General features: G+C 33.2%; 1 protein-coding gene across 2 annotated transcripts in view; it reads right to left on the bottom strand.

Moving 5' to 3' along the window:
* Positions 1 to 20,325, bottom strand: part of CDK14 (cyclin dependent kinase 14) — a 508,542-nt gene that overhangs the window by 224,331 nt on the left and 263,886 nt on the right. For both annotated transcript variants that reach the window (XM_006925698.3, XM_006925699.3), the window contains one exon: positions 17,911 to 18,034. In XM_006925698.3, the coding sequence (XP_006925760.2) occupies positions 17,911 to 18,034 (124 nt within the window). The remainder of the gene's footprint in view (positions 1 to 17,910; positions 18,035 to 20,325) is intronic.

Genomic DNA, 20,325 nt, shown 5'->3' on the forward strand with positions numbered 1-20,325 from the left:
AATGATAAAGTGCTTTCTAGTCTGCTATCCATTCTTTGATTGATCACATTATTTCCTTCATTAAATATTTCACTGACAGAGCACAAAGGGGAAAAGTATACTTGAAATATATATCTGGAAGTTAAGTAAAATTTAGTACATGGGGAATGATTAAGCTTTGAACTTATGATTGTATTTTAAAATCCAAAACTACAAAACAATATCTTCATGGGCACTAAATTCCTCTAAATCTATTACATAGCTATAAAGCTGATACTACATCAAATATTGTGAACAAATGCAACATATATTTCTAAATATAAACTTCAAGGAAATTAATCTTCGAAACAAAACAAAACATCCACAGATTTTTTTTTAAAATATCTTTTACACTATCAACCATTTCCTATAAATCTTTTTTTGTCTTAAAAATGGCAACTTTACAGATTACTCACTTTTAAGTCAAAAGGTAAGTCATCTTATATAATTCTTTTTTCTAAAAATACTTTTTCTATGTTAACATCCATTTTTGCACTATTCTTATCATGAAGTAACAAGTGACAGTTTTCTATTACAAATCATTGACCTTACCTAGGCTCATGAGATAAGCCCATCTTTGTTCATGTGTGAATTAGTAAATTTGGGCTAAGTTTCCACAAGATTACTAGGTTTTAACTTAAAAATGGTTTGGTAAAGACAATAAAACATTATCAAGTTATAGTTTTGAGGAGGAAAAGATGTATATGACAAAGGCCATATATTCAAAGGTAAAAACTCCAGTAAGTAAAAGTGCCTCAATAACAGCACAGTCTGTAGGTATGCTCAATGAGCCTGAGGGTGACTTTCTTCTTCCACAACAAGCTCTAGAAACCTCAGGATTTAATGAGACTATTCAAATGGTTAGGAAAAATACTCACAAAACAAAGGAAGACTATTTATTTTTTAAAAAATACCATTTATGTAGCAATATTACATGAAAAGAAAATACAATGTGACATAAGTCAACAACCTGTGAAACTTTTAATAGACTACTAGTATGGTTTAAGATTTACAATTTGTATTTTAGTTTTCAATACAAATACAAATTCCAAACTACTCTTATTATTATTATTATTATTATTATCTCTTTGCTTCCAGAAAAAAAAAAAAAGAAAAGAAAAGAAATTGGGCAACATTAACTTACTGTAATTGCAATCTGCAGGTTTTTGGAATACCACATAGAAACTTTTAGAAATAATAACTTTCAAAAAAACAAGTGCACTAAATTAAACGATACAAATTATTTCATTGTCTAATGCATTCCTTTGAAAAGCTCTCTGAACTAAATGTTTTATATCCAGCTCACTGACTATTAAAAAAAAAAAAAAGGGAATTTTGAATGTCTAAAACAGAGGATGGAAAATTACACCTCACAGACCAAATCCAGCCAAATCCATTAGTTGAAATAGTGTCTGTGGCTGCCTATCCACTAAAACAACAGATTTGTGTAGCTGCTACAGAAATTTCATGGCTAAAAGTTTTATTATCTGGTCTTTTACAGGAAAAGTTTGCCAACACTGGTCTAGAATATCTCATAAGACTGAGATTTCATTTTCCAAGCAGTGTTTTATTATTTGGGAATTTCACTCTTCCAAATAGACTAAGGTCTAAAAAAAAATAGTAAAAAAAAATATTTACATGACTGCTCTAGGGAACCAGAGGACTTTCTGAGGTGAAGAAAGTATACTAAAACTTGTTTCTGGAGGTGATTTTACCACTATATACATTAATCAAACTCATCAAATTGTAATGGGTAAATTTCAAATTATGTAAAATATAATTCAACAGAAACACTAAAAAATAACATTTGAAGAAGAAATTCATCTCACAGTTATAGCTGGATGATAAAATATTAAAACCGAAAAATATTAGATCTTAATGAAGAAAATCAGTGATTTGAGCTAGGTGATTTCTGATAGATATGTTTCTAGTTTATGACGAATTATAAAACATATAATAATGAGGAATATAAAAATTATTCATAACTATTATTTATAATGCCCTGCATGTTGAATTATTAAAAATAATTTAGATGCCACTCTCAACATGAGTATTCATCCATGTACCAGTATGTAAAAAATTAGGGAGCAGTAATTACTTTGTGATGAGGACTATTCTCTTCCTGAGGACACTCAGGCTGAAATTTCATAATCAAAGGGTTTAAAGACTTATTCAGCTTTAAATACACATTAAAAATTAAAATAATGTCCATTTAAAGAGCCTGAACAAATCTATTATCTATGAAGAATATCTAATAACTTTAATGAGTTCAAAAGAAATAAAAAGAGAAAAATAGCATTAATATAGGAGACCATCCAGGTTTTCTGCATAAAAACTCTCTCTTCATTAAAATCTGAGGAGTACGTTTTATGTGTATTGAGATAAAAGGAAGCAAAGGACCTCTTCATGTTGACATATAATATTATTGAATTTCAACATACAGTTTGTGACCATTTTATGAAAAAAACACTTGTCCATTATCTACTGAATTTCCAGTATGTCACATAAATCTTCACTTTACTACAAATGTCATTGTGACAACTAATAAACTGGTGACTGCTTGGTGAAAAAATTCACTAAATTAATAAAATCATATGGCCTTAAGGAGCAATGTATATGCTGTTAAAAAATAAAGCAAGATACCTTTTTCTTTTTAGGAAAAATATGTCATTACATAAGTACACAGAAAAAGCTGTGAAGCATGTTAACAGGGGCTATATTAGTGAAGAAGTATAATAGGTAACGTTCATTTTCTTCTTTACAGTTGTCTACAATGTCTACTTTGAAGCAAAAACATATTGATTATAACTATTAAAAGTTAATATATAGAAACAAAATATGAAAAATCTTGCTATGTTAGCAATAAAAACAGAATCTATATTTTCAATGACATAATTGCTACTATGTGAAGATATGTATGCTGCAATCAAACTGAAAGTATTTTGAAAAATTAAAAAAATTTTAAATGACTACTGTGATTAGGTTCACAAGATTATGAGCATATGTTTTTAGATGTTTTTCTTTAGCATCTTATTTTAATTATTTTACTCTCAAGTTTAGAACAATAAATATAGAGAAATAGTAAAAGAGTTCTGCATTCTCTTTTGGTGTAATGTACTCTAGACTTGCCTTGAATCTACTTTTAAAAATGACATTTTCTGAAAGCATTAAAAGTCCTTCATCATTCTTTTTTCTTTACAGTCACTGGAATAATTATGCTAAGGTTAAAAAAAAATCTCCATTCAGGATAAGGCTAGCAGTGACAATAATTCTATAGTTTGAGGGTTTCTTCACTTTTTAATGGACAAAACAGAAGTTTACTTTGAAGTTAGCACAGGTATGTTTTAAGGAAATGACCATAAACTATATAAACATATGGTAGTAAACAGAGTAAACTTCTTAGGAGAATCGATTTTAAGAGGCATTTAACAACATTAAAAACTGGAATTTTAAAATTATTTTTTTAATTTAAAGAAAACAAAACTGCCCGGTAAAGTTACTAGTCCAAGGGCAAATAGCTAATAAGTGAAAATGGTAGAATAAGTGCTTAGGCTTCTCACTCCTGCTACCATGTTCTTTTTATTAAATTTCATTGCTAAATAAGCCTGCCTTTTTAAAAAAAAAAAAAAAATTATTTATTTAAATTAGTTTCAAGTATACAGTACATTGGTTAGATTTAGAGAAATCACCTGTTGAAAATATTATAATTAGTGGCATAAACTCTCTTTTTTCAGTGGGCTGCTCGAGAATAATCTACAGACCTATCGCTTACTTAACTTCTCAATTTTCTATTTTATTTTCTGGAAAAAGAGGCTTATGTAAGGATTAAGTAAGATACTATAAGAAGAATAATCATTCCAGTATATGACATAAGCACCAATCAATATGGCCTACTTATCGTCATGATTTATCATCATCATGATCATCATCATCATCATCATTACCAATACCTTTTATACATCTTTACACCCTAACATAAGGCTTTAATGTACAGTTGCTCAGTTAATTGTTATTCTTTATGCAAAATCATATCACTTGGTACAATCACCATGAAATAATTGAATAGTACTTTTTATATCAACAGTAGTTGGCAATATCTAAGCTGGTTCCTCTGACCCCATCCCCCTACCTTCCGGTACTTATGCTTTTGTGGAATCTCCTCCCCTGGAGTATGGATGAGAACTATTAACTTGTTTCTATAGAACAGAATGTGACAAAAGTGATGGGGTATCATTTTTCTGATTAGGTTTATATAACTTCTGTCTGGCTGCAAACTCTCTTTATTGCTGCTTTAGTTTGCATGCTTTCATGAAGCAGGTAGCTCTTTTGAAGAGGTCCACATGGCAAGAAACTGAGGCTCGCCCCTGGCCAACAGCTAGCTTGGAACTGAGGCACTCGGTGCAACAGGCTGCAAGGAACTGAATTCTGCCAATAACCATGTGAATTTGGAAGAATGTCCTTTCCCAGTAGAAGCTTCAGATGACACTGTGATTGTAGCCTTGTGAGAGACCTGGAAGCAGAAGTACTCAGCTAAGCCATGCCCACATTCAAACAGTAAGATAATAAATGTGTGTTGTTTTAAGCAGCTTAGTTTGTGGTAATTTGTTACACAGCAATAGATAACTAATACACCAATACTTCCCCAACATAAGTTCCACAGGTTCAAAAATCTGTCCTTAATGAAACAAATCTGGGAGATACAATGTCAGATTTTATTTTAACTGCAGAAAGGTAAACAAATATTTAATCACTAGCTAATGTAAAGAACATTGTGATTTCATTGGGAAGGGGAAAGTGGGGAATACACACACATGCAGCTCTCCGTAAATTGATTTGACCATGAAAATTTTTTAATTCAAAAAATTATTTTTCATTAATGTATGTTTGATGGACCACAGTTTTAGAAATGTCTTTTCAGGTTTACAGAAGAGGTAAAAGACATAGCATTCGAAACAATACCTCCGATAAGGGGCTAGTATCCAAAATATATAAAGCACTCATAAAACTCAACACCAAAAAATAAACGATTCAATTAATAAATGGGCAGAGGACCTGAATGAACACTTATCCCTAGAAGACATACCAGATGGCCAACAATATATGAAAAGATGCTCATTTTCACAAGTTATAAGAGAAATGCAAATCAAAACCACGAGACCACTGCACACGCATTAAAATGGCTACTATCAATAAGAAAAAAATTTAAGTACTGGAGAGGATGTGGAGAAAAAGGAACTCTCGTACGCTGCTGGAGGGGATATAAATTGGTATGGCCACTATGGAAAACAGTGTGGAGGCTTCTCAAAAAATAAAAAATAGAACCACCATATGACCCATCAACCCTTCTGAGTATCTACCTGAAAAATTTGAAAACATTTATTTGTAAAGATATATGCACCCCGATGTTCACTGCAGCATTATTCACAGTAGCCAAGGCATGGAAACAACCTGTCAACTGACGAATAAACTGGCTAAAGAGGTGGTACAAATATATATAACAGAATACTATTCATCCATAAAAAGAATGAAATATTGCCATTTACAACAACATGGATGGATCATGAGACTATCATACTAAGCAAAATAAGTCAGATGGAAAAGGACAAGAACCATATGATCTCACTCACATATGGGATATAAAACAGAAAGCAACAAACGATCAAACAAAACAAACAAACTCATAGACAAAGACGACAATATGGTGGTTGCAAGAGGGGAAGGGGGGAGAGGAGGATGAAGAGGGTCAAGGGAGTCAATTATATGGTGATGAAAGAAGACTGGACTTTGGGTGGTGAATACAAATGATGTATTACAGAATTGTGCATATGATGTTATTAACCGATGCTATCCCAATAAATTTAATTTTTAAAAAGACAACTCTGAATACCTCAGTAAAAAAAAAAAAAAGTGTCAAAAAGGGGCAGTAGTCATCCAACTAGTTGAGGGGAATTGTCTGGCTTCTCCTAAAAATAATACAAAGACAAAAAAGTTTCACTTCCAATATTTCTGTAGTCTGTCTTGGTCTTTTCTCTCTCGAAATATACCAAGCATGATATTTTTATGAGCAAAACAAATTATACACTTGTGTTTCTCCATACAACAATTCACAGCTATAAAGAAGACAAAACAGTAGATCTCATTCTTTCTTTCCCCTTCATTCTCGCATCATATCAGTGAAACACATCACTTATTACCAGCATTGACAGTGACTGTCAGTGAGCTGGGAGTGGGATGGGGCAGCTTGCAGAGAGGAAGTGGGAGAGTAAAGTCTTCCGAATACCTTGTTTGTTGTCACATATGTCAAAAACAAGTTTTGAGTTTTGTTTTTGTTTTTAAACGCCTTTCTTGATTTCCAGAAATGTTATCTTTGGCAATGAAAAGGAAAGTTGGCAGATACTAGAATGCTTTACTGCCTTCAATGTATGTTTGTATTTTCCATTTATAGATAACCCTTTAGAGCCAATGAGTACTGTGCTACGTGTACTTTGCATTCACTTAGTTATGAAAAGACAATTTCAAATCTGCATCAAAACTCTACTTATTGGAGAGAGATCAAAAAGGTCATTATTATCTATTCCCACTGGTAAAGTGCTGAAGAGTAAAACATATTTATCTATAATTTTCATATTTAAAAGATCACTGATTATAATAACAACCAGAACTACTTGAACACTCTTCATGTTATTTAAAAGATATAAAAAAGTGATATGATCTTATAAGATGATTTCAAGATGAATTATTTTTAAACCTACGAACTCAACAGAAATGCCAATGTTAAAATATTAGTCTATTTGATGCACAAGTTGAGCTAATATCACAAGTACAAATCAATGTTCTCATATTAAAAAGGAGGTAATGAGACCTGTATTATCTATTTAACAGGGTTATAGGGATAAATAAAATAAGAGCTATGAAATCACTTCATGAACAATAAAGGGCTGCTATTATTATTATTAGAAATCACAGAGGTTTGAATCAATTTCATTTCCTAAAAGCAATTTAATGTCAAGTACTTCAGATAAGATGTTTCAATAATTCAACTGCTAGAAAGCTTTCAAATGTTGAATTCAATATTCAGAAATAAAAATGCTTTCAGACACTGGAGTCTAGAAGAACGTCTACATTTTATACTAGGCAAAATGGTCATCCTTCGTTTCAACATTGTACAGCCCAGATGCCCATATACAAAGCAGATCACAGACATGTCACTCACAAAGAACGTAAAATAAGTCATTCTTAAAATTTAAGAGGTGACTAAGTTGGCCGTCATAGCCACAGCTGACAAAATACGGGGTGTTCCAATTTTAATTGAAGTAAAGGATGCATGCTACAAATGCACTTAATTTGTGAATTTGCTAAGCAATCTACAACCTACCATTACCTTAAGTCATTCATTTTAACAATCTACCATGCCTTTTTTTGACGATAACATGTGTATTCCTTAATTTACGAATATTTCTAGTTGCGTATTTTTCCTCTTGAGATTTTAAAGACTGGTCAAATGAACTTGGACATCGAATCTAATTTCATAAAAACGGCCACATAAATCTTAGAAAACGAGTTATAATGGTCCTATGTTGTTTTCTTATAAACTAATTTCACTGTTTTATGGAGCATCAAGCCTCTGAAGACTTAAAAATCAATATGCCATTTTTCATTTAGATTTCTGCATTACCTGACAAGGTAAAAATAATTCCTGCAGCAAGATCTACCCCTACGAGACTACAAGCATTGACACTGGTCGGAAGTAGTGTTCATTCTAGTGGTACTCAAGGGTTTGCTCATGTCTTTATTAAAGTGTGCACTAAGGTATAATTGTATTTTTCATTCCGACTGATTTTACTTGTGGTTCACAAAATTTTCTTACCTCACAGATCTCTCCTAATGAAACATTTGGCAGAAGCATTCAGTTGTTGTTTAGGAAGAGAAAATACACAATATCAGTAGATTCTTGGTTGGTTAACAAAGTGCTTTGCCTCTTAAAAAATTAACATAAAGTATAATTTTATTCTAAAGGATGATGCTAGTGCTACGAGTCTATCTTAAATTTTTTTTATCACAAGAATCATTCTCTTTTATTAAATTACCTATAGTCCCTTTACCAGGGAAGCTAAACTGAATGGAACTGTGATAGAGATATTTTAAAATCTGAACTACAAACCACAGAAAGATTTTAACACAGATTTGTAGATAGCTATTTTTAAAATCTTACCTTGCTCAGTAATTATACTTTAAAACAGACAAATGACAATTCCCATAAGATATACAAGACAATGATTTAAAAATCAGATTATTATAAAAAATTCATTAGCCCCCTGGGCATCTTTGTATAATACAATAATTGATATTCAAAATGGTGACTGTAAGACGATAAGGAAAGCTGATTTAGAGTAAAGTTGAAAGAACCGTGTTACAGTGCTGTATATACCCAGCACTGCTTGTGGCTGAATATACCACTGTATATTCAGCCACAAGCAGTGCTGGGTATATACAGTAGGCATTCAGTAAAAATCTGTTGAATGAACTATTGAATAATATTCCATATTATATCCTTGTTCAAGAAAGCAAGAAAGTATGTTAAATGTCTTAGGGGAAAAAAATCACATTAAAAATAAGTAATATTTTGAACACTTAAACCCAAATCTAAAGGGTTAATAAGAAACATGGCATTTACATGAACTGTCTATAAGCCTGGCACTGTCCTTAAATCATTTATAAGCATTAAATTATTTAATCATTTAAACAGTTTTGTGAGGTGCTCACTATTACTATCATCATTCTCATTTTCAAATGAGTAAATTAAGGCCCAGAGAATTTCAGGAACTCACCCGAGGACACAAGATTTGTGAACATCAGAGGCAGGATTCAAACACAGGTAGTTTGGCTCCAGAATCTGCACCCTAACCATCCTGAATATTTTACTATATCTTGTCTTTTCATGCAAGTATATTTTTTTTCCATGTAAAAAATTTTCTCTCTCAGATTTTAATGTTTTTTAGTTAGCGCTTTTGTTACACCACCACCTTTTCTGGAATTATGTACTGTTTATTTGCATCTTGTGGAAAAGGTGAGATTTGAACAGAAGACTCCTCCCACAGGAAGACATCAAGAGCATTCTTCAGCTGTGGCCCTGCACTTCTCAGTCCTATGAGAGACATTGTTAAAACCAATTCGGCATTCATCTGCCCACAAGGCTTCTCGATGCTTTAATTTATCCCAGGAATATAATTAGAGAGGTGGGTTCTTCTTAATTCATAAATTTCTGAGGCTCCATTCCAACTTATATTTCCAACCTTGCTTCCTATAGGTCTGCTGTCAGAAACGTGTCCTCAGGACACACGTTCTAGTTCCAGTGATGAAGACTAAATGGTAGCTAGTATTCTAGATCCCACTTTCCTGACAAGGATCTTACTGTTCAGCTGACATAGAACAGCAGAGGTTACTTTGGCCTGGACATCAGGTTAGCACATCTACCTTTCACCTGTTTGGGAAACTCAGACTACGTTCGTGCTATATAAATAAAGTATCAATACTCTAATGAGTACTATCCAGGAGCTCTGGAGATGTTAGTAATATAATACTGCATTAACGATCATTTAACGCATCACTTACTAAATATCAGGCACAATATTAACTTATTTTCCATCTCTGGGTGAAAGTACATACATTTTTAAGATGAGGGTTCAAATTAGATAATCTCTAAAGTTCTTTCAAAAATAAGAGAAAATCTAGAATAAAAAATTCCGAAAATATTAATATAATGAGTTTTCCTTTTCTCTTATACAATTATAACTGATCTATTTCAAGTTTCCCATCATAAATTTGTTGTCTTTATTCCGAAAAACAACAAAAAAAATCCGTTCCTAATGGTATGACTCTCTCAACAACTGGATGATGACTTCAACGATAACATATTCTGCTTCCAATTCTTTGAGAAAATGCTTGCATATCATATTTATTTTGTATTGTTCTTGTAATGTTACTATTAGTGATTTTGATTAGACACTCCCAACTGATTTTAAGTTGAGAGCTTACCGGCAACTTTTCAAGAACCATCATAATCATATAATCCTGAAAATTTCCAACTTTTCTTATGCCTCTCTTTATACCTCTGTTGTCACCCACTGCTCTCCATTCTATGACTTCCAGGTTGTTTAAGCACAATTCCCACATCTAATATTAGCTGGTCATTATTCACACAACAGATTTTTTTAGCTGACAACGCTACTCCAAATCTGGAATCAACACTTCAATCTGCATTTTATATCAGTATTCTTCCAGAATAAAAATTAGAATGTCAAATAACTTGGCAGATATTTAATAGAGAAGCTCCATTTTTAAAGTTTGAATTTCTGCAAAAAGTTTTACTATAGGTCTGTAAGCTTGATTACGCATATCAAGGTTATTTTTACAGTATGTGATAAAAGAAACATAGATTGTTTTTCAGACATATGTCTAAAATTCCTAAAACAGCACAGATCATTAGTTCTCATTTTTCATTAGTTAATTTTCCAGTACTTTTTCTCATTCAATAAAATGAAAAGAGAAAAGTCTTAGCTTCCTATGTTTATCTGTTACAATGAAAGAAATTATTCAAGGTGAAAAAAAAATTTTTAAATATTACCATAAATATGCACTATTTCAAAAGTAAACCCACATATATGGCATGAAAAAAAAACTGGGAGAAGAAAGAGGAAAGCAAATTAATATTGAACTGATAGCATTAACAAGAGAAAATAAAGGATCAAAATCACAAATTTTTCAAGTATGTCTAAGCTCAGAATTTATAGCATATCATAGATTTCCCATAGTAGCTGGTCAGTTCTGCTTGCTTCTGGTAAAAATTTTAGAAAACACGTGCTTTAGACTACAATGACTCCCTGTCGTCCACGATTCTAGTATAAATTAGGCATACTGACATATGGATCAGCAGAGTCTGGTTTGGGCTGCATTTTAAAATGTGACTTCTTAGAAGGTAAAGAGCAGAGGATGGAAGAAGATCCATAAACAAGAGACATTAGTAAACTTCTAAACTCTAAGCAACCCTTTACACTTGCCTATTGGTCACCAAAACTCATGATCGAGTGTAATCATTGTTGCCTTGAATAACATCTAACTAAGTGTTACATGATTCTAAGGTTCACTACCGTGCTATTCTCGCTAACGTCACCTATATTTCTTCCACTCTGGTTATCACTGCCAGCACTTAAGGTTCCAGTCATTCCAGATGCAGATTTTTTCTAAGGATATATTGATATATTTCAATCATATCTGGCATCACTTATTTGATTTGCTGCCAACAATTTTGCCCTCATTTTGTCTGAGAAAAAAATTTTTTGCATATCGAAATCCCTTTGCCCAGGTTTCCATCAACAGTGGGAAATAAGACGATCTGCCCTATTTGTAGCAGTCCATTATACATTTTAAGATGTCTTGTTACCTCACATGCATGATTTGGCTGAAAATGAACGAACACTGTTTTGAATTTCCTCATTTCTATGCAGTTTGAAACTGCCGTTCTTAGCAATCAACTCCTATCCACATTGCTTCAATCTGTTTAATGGTGACTGCGCAGAGATTTCTCTTAGAGTAGCATATGCGTATTAATTACAGTTCATATGTTTCCTTCTTATTTCCATTTATAGCTTTTAAAATATCCATAAAGATGAGTTTTTTAGAGGATTTTTAGGGCGGTGAAACTTTTCTATATGATATTACAATGGCAAATAAATTCCATGTCATCATAACTTATTAAAACCTATAGAATGCATGACAGCAAGAGTGAACCCTAATGTAAACCATGGACTTTGAGTAGTATTAACATGTCAATGTAAGTTCATCAATTTTAACAAATGTACCCCTTTGGTGGGAGATGTTGATAATGGGGGGGGGGGCTATGCGTGTGGGGGGGCAGGGAATATATGGGCATTGCCTGTAGTTTCCGCTAAATTTTACTATGAACCTAAAACTGCTCTTAAAAACAAGTCCATTTAAAAGAAGAAACAAATATTATATATAGTATGTTAACATACCTGGGAAAAGTTACATTGTGAAAACACGAAACAATATAATTAAATATAATCCGTCCCTCTTGAATGCAAGAAAACTTTTGAGGGGATGAGTGAGATATTAAACAGGATTTAAATAATAAACCTAAGTGATGATTTCATGATCAGAGAGCAGGCAATTTCCTTTTCAAAAGAGTTATTTACCACATCGTTAAAATAATGAGTCAGGGGAAATAACTTTGCCTAGTTCACATGTCAATCAAAATTATTTTTAACATGTAATCTTGCTAATCGGATCTGTACATTTTGATTTGGAGTTTTAATGAAGTCTTGAAAAATTAGGGAAAAAACAGCCCTTTCTTTGGTTAATATTGTAACATCAATTATTCTAAAAATATTTTTCAGTTTTCAGATCGATACAAAAGCAACTTCTTGAACTTTGCATTAAAATGTTTATGCATTAAACTGTTCAAAAGGCCCTTTTAAAAGTAGAGTGATACCTCACGGACAATAAAGATATTTTTATTAATAGAAAATATATTATAAAACAAAGATAAAGGAAAAGTAAATCCTACAGGCCATAATGAATGGACTAAGGTATATCTAACCCTGAATTTAAAACTATGGCTTCAATGATGAATTTTATATGCTAATGATAACAACATAGTTAAAGTTTTATACTTCGGGGACTAATAGGCTTTTATTCATAGACTTTATACTTATCAAACTGACACTCTTCTCTTCGTATGAAGACAGTAGATTTCCTTCTGTTTTCTACTATTCCCTACATGAATTCTGAGAAGCAAATTACAAACAAACCCTGCACTCACCATGCCCTCTGTAGAGTTACATCTCTGGTGTGTTCTGCAAATTAATCTAAAATGTGATTTACAATAATTTCCTTTCTCAAATCAAGACAAGGAACAGCCTGGAGGAGGAAACTATCAACATTAGGAAGGTAATGTTTTAGACCTCTGGTGGGAAAAAGACCTGTGTAATTTTACTTGATTAAAACCATTGAGCTATTGAACTCGGTTCCTACATTAGGAAATTCAGTGAAATAAGCCAAGATCTTAGATGCTTATATTACAGAGCTGTCACTGTGCCTTTTTTCAGGGGAAAATTTAACCCAGCTGTTCTTCCATGTAGCAAGGCCATGACCCTTAAAAATAGCAAAAAGAATGGCTGGGAAATGTGGATGACACCATCGTCATCTTGCAAGAATTATAGAAAGCCGTAATTCTACAGATTCATCTATTTTATTCTAATCTCATTTACATGGGAAAAATGCCTTTAAGTTTTAATACTATAATACAGCAAATGAACATTAATTCTTGGTAAATTTATTTATGCATTTACTTGTTATACTTCGATAATTTTCTTTTAATGTGATCTAAACGCATATCACAAAAGCACTCTCTATTTAAACTTCTAGAAGCTAGAATAAAAAATTAGATTCTAGGAAGAGACGGTATAGCACTGATTCCAGATTCAATGGACTGATTTTTATCTGCCAACGAATATCTGGTTATTAGAAAATAGGAAATGTACAACAAAAAAGTCAGCACTGAAAAGGATCTTAGAAAGTACCAGCTCAATGCTCTTATTTTTCGGTGGAGGAGCCTAAGGCTTAGAAGGGATAAATGACTTCCATAAAGTCACAAGTGAGTTATAGACAGAGCTAAGTCTCCTAATTCAATGCTCAACACACTTTGATCTCAACAACAGTACAATTAAACAATTTAAGGTCTTCAGAGTAGGAACGTCGAATCTTATACATCTTTTGTGCATGTTTACATTCACGTAGTGATATTTATTTCTGCAGCCTGGGTTACAGACATAGTAAATACCAACAAAGTATGTAGAAGCCTATGTGTAAGATCTTCAAAGCAATCCTGAGGCTCCAAGACTATCCAAAGTCATTTAATTCCAACTACACTCTTGACTGTGCCTAGCCAAGACAACGCTGATGAAGAGAAAATTAATTTGTAAACTTCTGGTTTGCCAAAGTAAATCAAGCAGAAACTAGTAAATACAGGTGGGTATTAGTTTTTACATTAATATTGATTTTATTTATGTATATTTTTTGTTCATTCAACCAATATTTACTGAGCACCTACTATGTGCTATGCATGTTTCTGGATATAGCACAGATAAGAGCTACGAAGATAGGCCAAGTCCCTGTCCTCACAGAACTTACCAGCAGCAAAATCAAAAAATAAACAGATAAACAAATGAACAAAATAATTTCAATGTACTATAAGCGCTACTGAAGAAGTTAAACTGGATGACAGTCATGGGAAGGTTCTATTTTTGGAAAGGTGTCTTCTCTGAACAGGTGACATAGGATCTATGATCTGTATGATGAGAAAGTGGCAGCCACAGTGAGAAGCAGGAGGAGGAGTATTCCAGGCAAAGGGAAAGGCTAAGAGGCCCTGATATGGGACCAAGTTTGGGTTTGGTTATACCACAGTAGGCAAGAAGGTAGTGAAAATGTAGGCTGGATAGAGACTTGAAATATTTTTTTTTTTCTCAAAGATAATGTAAAGACAAATCCCTTTTTAGAAATGAGTCTGAATGCCTCTACATAATATTATTTTATCATATACAGGCAGGACAAACCTCTGCATTAGGAAAGCCACAGTGACTCTAAATCATGTAGAATTTACTTATTCAAAATATGTATAAAAATAAGGCTTGGGTAAGTGCCTAAATATGACTTTACTTACAAGAAAAACAAAATAGTTACAGCATTTTGGCCACCTGGAATTCAGAACTGCATTTCATTTAAACTTGAATGGGTCTACAAATACATTATCGTCTGGTTTACCTTGCCCAGCAGGTAAAATCTCCAAAGTACTAAGGTTAAATTCACTCATTACTCGTGAATTAGTAATTCAAATGATGAAATGTACTTTAAATTATGTGATGCACTTTTTGGTATTAGTGCAATTTATTTTTATAGCATGGGTGTCATATGTGTTATATATAGAAAACTGCATCTATATGTAATAATCAATAATTTACTATAAATTAGGTAGCTCTGTAAGGTAATATATCTATGTGTATAAATAAAAAGACCCTGGGCCATCTGAGATTGAAAAATATGGATCAAACATCTGAATTACAGGCAAGATCCTAAGCCTCTCTGAATCTCATGTTTCTCTTAAAAATATAGGTTATTATATCTACTCGGTTGAAGAGACAATAAAACAAAAATATCTAAGTGTTTGCATAGCACAAACTCAATAAATTTTACTGTTTTTCCCTTTCTTCCCAATACATTTTTCTAATAAAGGTAGTAGCATTAAAAATATGGGAACAACGATCACACAGATTTCATTCGTCTCTTTTAATTAAAATTTTATGATATTTTCACATAAAAGAAGGCGGCAGAACAAAGAAACTGATTCCAAAGCTCTTCATACATCAAACTCTAAATTAAGACCTAGTGTTTCTAATTGTTCTGCTGCCTGGAATCACTCCATTTTGACTGTCTAGTTTCTTCACAGCTTCTACTATGTTTCCTTCGTCTCAGACACAAACATGGGCCCAAGTGCAGTAAATCACAGTTAACTGCATGCCTTCAATTAAAAGTCAAAAGTAATGCATGGTTAATTGGGGGAAACTGTCAGTTGGTGAATGAGTCCCGCTCATTACATGTCGTGCACAGGATGTACGCCAAGTGTGTGTTCCAGGCAAGATGATTCAGTCCCTGACAGTGCACAGAACAACCTTTGTACAGAGCAATCTGGTCTGAAGAACAGGCTTTCAAACACTCAACACTGCGACTGTAGCATATACAGCTTTCTCTGCAAGTGTTCAATGCAAGCCAGTGCATAATAGTGACTAATTAGAAAGCACTTGAATTTTAATTGATAAGAGATTGAATAAAGAGACTAGGCTTTGGACATTAAGAGAAAAATCTAAGCTATTTCAAATGATTTTTTTCATATTTGATAATGAGAAAATGTTCAGAACATATTCTTATGTGAAAATGGCTTACAGGACAATGTTTCTTTTATTCTTGATTTATGATAGGTAGAAGAAGCAAAAAGAGAGAGAAGGAGAAAGGTACTGGGAAAATATACAACTCACTTCTGAGTTGTTCATACTTTCTAAATTTTCTAAAAAACTTTATATGTTGTTTAAAATTACATTTAAATTTATTTCCTAATCTCATATTACAAATTGTCAGTTTTAAAGATACATAAGAATCTTTTAAGATGAACTTAGCTGTTAATAATGTCATCATTAAATTAAAAAATAATCCCCAGTAAACACTTATACACGATTCTATTATACCCTTGGTTATATAGAAAAAAATCACCTTTGTAAAAATGTATTTTAAAATATACTAAAAAACCATGTTCAAAAAATCGAAAGTTTAATACAATAATTTATTCCAACATATACCTTATAGTATATTAACACACCAAAAGAAAATCACTATAAATACTTATTAATTTACTGACACTGACAGAATACATATATGTTCACAGTAAATCCAATAACGTTGAATTTGAGGAACCGCAAATCTTCTCCCACCGCTCTCGCATTATTTTCTACTCTATAATAGACTTTACATTTATCCACCTAGCTATTACTCTGATGCTAAAATCTACAATAAACCACACACACACACACACACACACACACACACACACACACACACAGAGTTTCATAATTTTCCAAACTAGATGAGAATGACAAAGTGTTACAAAGTATAAATGCTCACTTTTGTTATATTTCAAATTTAGAAGAAAACTATACCTAACACCCAACAGAATAGATTCATTTCAAAGGTACTGGACAGTCCACTAACCTTGAAATAAGAAATAAACAGTTCCTGCTTTTTTTACTTATGGGCGGGGGGCAGGGAGGAGGGAATTGGAGTGGGAAAAGATAATCATATTTCAGCAAAAGCCCATTTCTCAACCTCAGGCGTCTTTATGTCCCAAGGGTAATATTTCCATTCCACTCTTAATGGAACAAATTTCTAATCAGAATATGTATTCAAAAATAATTGAGGCAATGCAATGTCAACACATCAGGCTGCCATCAGCATTCCCTGGTGCTAGGAATCAACTTAGCACACTCTCTGGTGTGACAGAGAGCCAGGGCAATGCAGAAATGTCAGAATTGAGGAAGGGAGGGGAGGAAGCAAGGACAATACAACCACTTTGCTCCTCTTTGGGTGCTCAGGACAGTGTCTGGAAAAAAGCTTCTAAAGTGGAAGAGGCCAACCTTAAAACTTTTTAAGGAAGGAATGACAAAATGGATCCAGACCAAGACCTCAACTTTTAAATCGAAATCTGTGTCTACTTTTATAAAATTACTGAGAATTCTTGTCACTTCTAACACTGCCCCTAGATTTTTAAATTAGTAAAACCTTAGCGCAACATATACTATTGAATATACTCTGTGATGCCCTGGAAAAGTCCAGAGGCTTAAATTCACTTTGCTTCAAGTTTGACAGTATATTGATAATTGTTGAAGCTGGGTGATGGGTAACAGAAGTTCATTATACTGGTCTACTTTTGAATGTGTTGGATATTTTCATAAAAAAGTAAAAAAAAAAGAGAGAGAGAGATTTCTTTCAATATATTTCATGCTCAAAATTTTACTGACTTTTCCTTGGGATATATATGAGATGCGATTTATGTTTATGATTAGTTAAGACTCTAAAACAAGCAGTCTGAATTTTTAAAAAATCCACCAAGCATGATGTTGATTATAAAAAAAAAAAAATCCTTCATTCCTGAAAAATTTTTATCAAGATCTATAATGATAGAAGAAGTGCACCTAAACAAATGCAGTGCCACCATCTGCCTGGCATTCTCACAGTGTGACAAAATAGACTGGTAATTAACTGCTTTCCTACCGAAATCTGCCAGCTTTAACTCCCCCGTGTCACTGATCAGAAGGTTCTGTGGTTTCAGGTCTCTGTGCAAAATATAACGCTGGTGGATGTAAGACAGCCCTCGCAGCAACTGAAATAAAAACAACTGAAAAAATAGGGAGACAAAAGTTAAAATCTGAACACAGATAAATGCCAGTTTTTACATACAGTCTGCCAAGTACTTGTATTCAGTGAAAATGGGTAACCATCACTAAATATCTTACCAAGTTATTTAATCAGAATGTTTGTAAAGGTATGAGAATCCCTCTGTCATTAATAATAAATATGAAAATTTCTAACCCATTCTGTCAACCCAGAGTAATGCCTCCTCAGTCAGAGAGATCTACCATCCAATCTGTGTTCTATAAATTAAGAGCAATGTAAAGAATTAATTCTTTATAATATTTGATTCCCTCAAGCCTAAATTGATGTTTGAGACAGAGAAAAAATATGTATCCATAACATTATAAAAAGCAGAATTTTTTTAACAAGTTTATGTAAATGTATAGATATTTAACTCCATAGAAATGGCATGAACATAGTACCCAAGGATCTGCCCATTAATATTCTTTAAGGAATGCAAAGATAAGATGATTTCAAATAATTAAAACAAAAAAAGTCACAGGATCTAATTAATACTACACTGTAATTATACTGCTTCTGCACATACGGCCATCGAGATTAAGCCGTTGCCTAAAGACAGACATGTACCTTCACTAATTACAGAGCAGACCTATCCTAAAGGGAAAGGAAACACAGAATACAGAAATCAAGAATTTGAGAGTAATACTTTTGTAAAAAATCACTTTAAGAAGTGATTAATGGCCTTCTCTGTTTAGTTTCATATTGGATTATATCAAATGTTTCTATTTTGATAGCAAAAAAAAAAATGTGATTCCTTAGGCTTTCCATGTTTCATAAACATTTCGTTTATGAAAAAGAGAAAATTTTTAAATGATTTACATGCCAAAATAATCCTAATCGGCATTGTTTTTAAATATCAATCTCCTAAAACAAAAATAAAAACAAATGTTTTTAGTGCCATTAGTGTTCTAGTCTATATAGTCAGCTAGTAACGAAACGTAATTTCAGGGAAATTTTACATGAGTTAGCTGTCACTAAGGAGTCCAGACTATTTGAATGGAAAAGATTGGCAACTCCCTGAGGGCCCTGGAAGCTAGCATTTGTGGAACATTTTCCAACTAACTAGGGGCTATAAAAGTCAGGTGAATTGTTTACAGGGGTAGATACCTTAAAATAACAGTAAGATGAATTCTTTTCAAAATTTTGGTATGTAATAACAGGCTGTGGAGTAGTAAAGGCCTAGGATCATCATTTCCAGAATCTAAGTATCAAAAAGTAAAAGTCTGCTTAGTGTTAGCCCAGATTAAATTACTGGTTCGAGAACTGAGAACCGCAGGAAGCAAACATTTCTCTAAGACTCCTCCTCTCAATCCTTGCTGTGTAGCAGATGGAAAGACTTAACATCATCACCAGCAGTTTTCAGCCTCATTCCTTCTAATAGCCCCTGCATCCTGAAGCCTAATGCTTACAAGTTTGATGAAAATTGATATTCCTTCAGTTTAGAAAGGAGAAAGAATGAACAAATAAGACCACTTTGTGTTTCCAAAGCCTTAAAAAAAAAAAAAAAAAGGCACCCAAAGGCAGACAACGTAACGAATTTGATTAGTGAGCATACAATGCAATATACAGACATATTATAGGATGGTACACCTGAAACTTGCATAATTAATTACATAATTATTAACCAATGTTCCCCCAATAAATTTAATTAAATGAAAACAAACAAGTAAATAAATAAACTGATTTTACAAAGAAACAGGCATCCTGCAAGGTGCTAACTGATCTCTGGGTGTAGCAGGGACTTCTCAGAATACAACTGTCTATCTAAGCAATGCATTTTAGTTTAACAAACAGACACCGAGTGCCATCATCATTCTATACATTGTAGAATGTGATCTCGTTTAATTTCTGTCACAGTTTTAATGACAAAAGTACTGCTATCATCCCTGCATCAGTGAGGAGGAAACTGAGCACAGTTCCTCCAAGTCACACAGCAGAGCCAGGACTCAAACCCAGGCAGCTTGGCTCCAAAGTCCATGCTCTTAACCACCATACTATAGGAATGTAGGTCAGGAGTCAACACAAGTAGGCAAAGTGTTGACAGAGAGGCTGTTTCACAGGATACAGTCTGAGGATTTCCTACTAGGGCCTTCAGAGCCACTGAAGTGAGCTGATTCCAGCTGGTACTCAGACATCACCACTGCATTTCCTGACTCAAGCAATCTCACCACTCCCATACTGAGCATACTGCTCTTCAACCCTTTACCTTTGTTCTTGACTGTCCTTGACAGAAAAGCCCTCTCTCCCTTTTGC

Source organism: Pteropus alecto, unplaced genomic scaffold (assembly GCF_000325575.1).
Source record: "Pteropus alecto unplaced genomic scaffold, ASM32557v1 scaffold69, whole genome shotgun sequence".
NCBI lineage: Eukaryota > Metazoa > Chordata > Mammalia > Chiroptera > Pteropodidae > Pteropus > Pteropus alecto.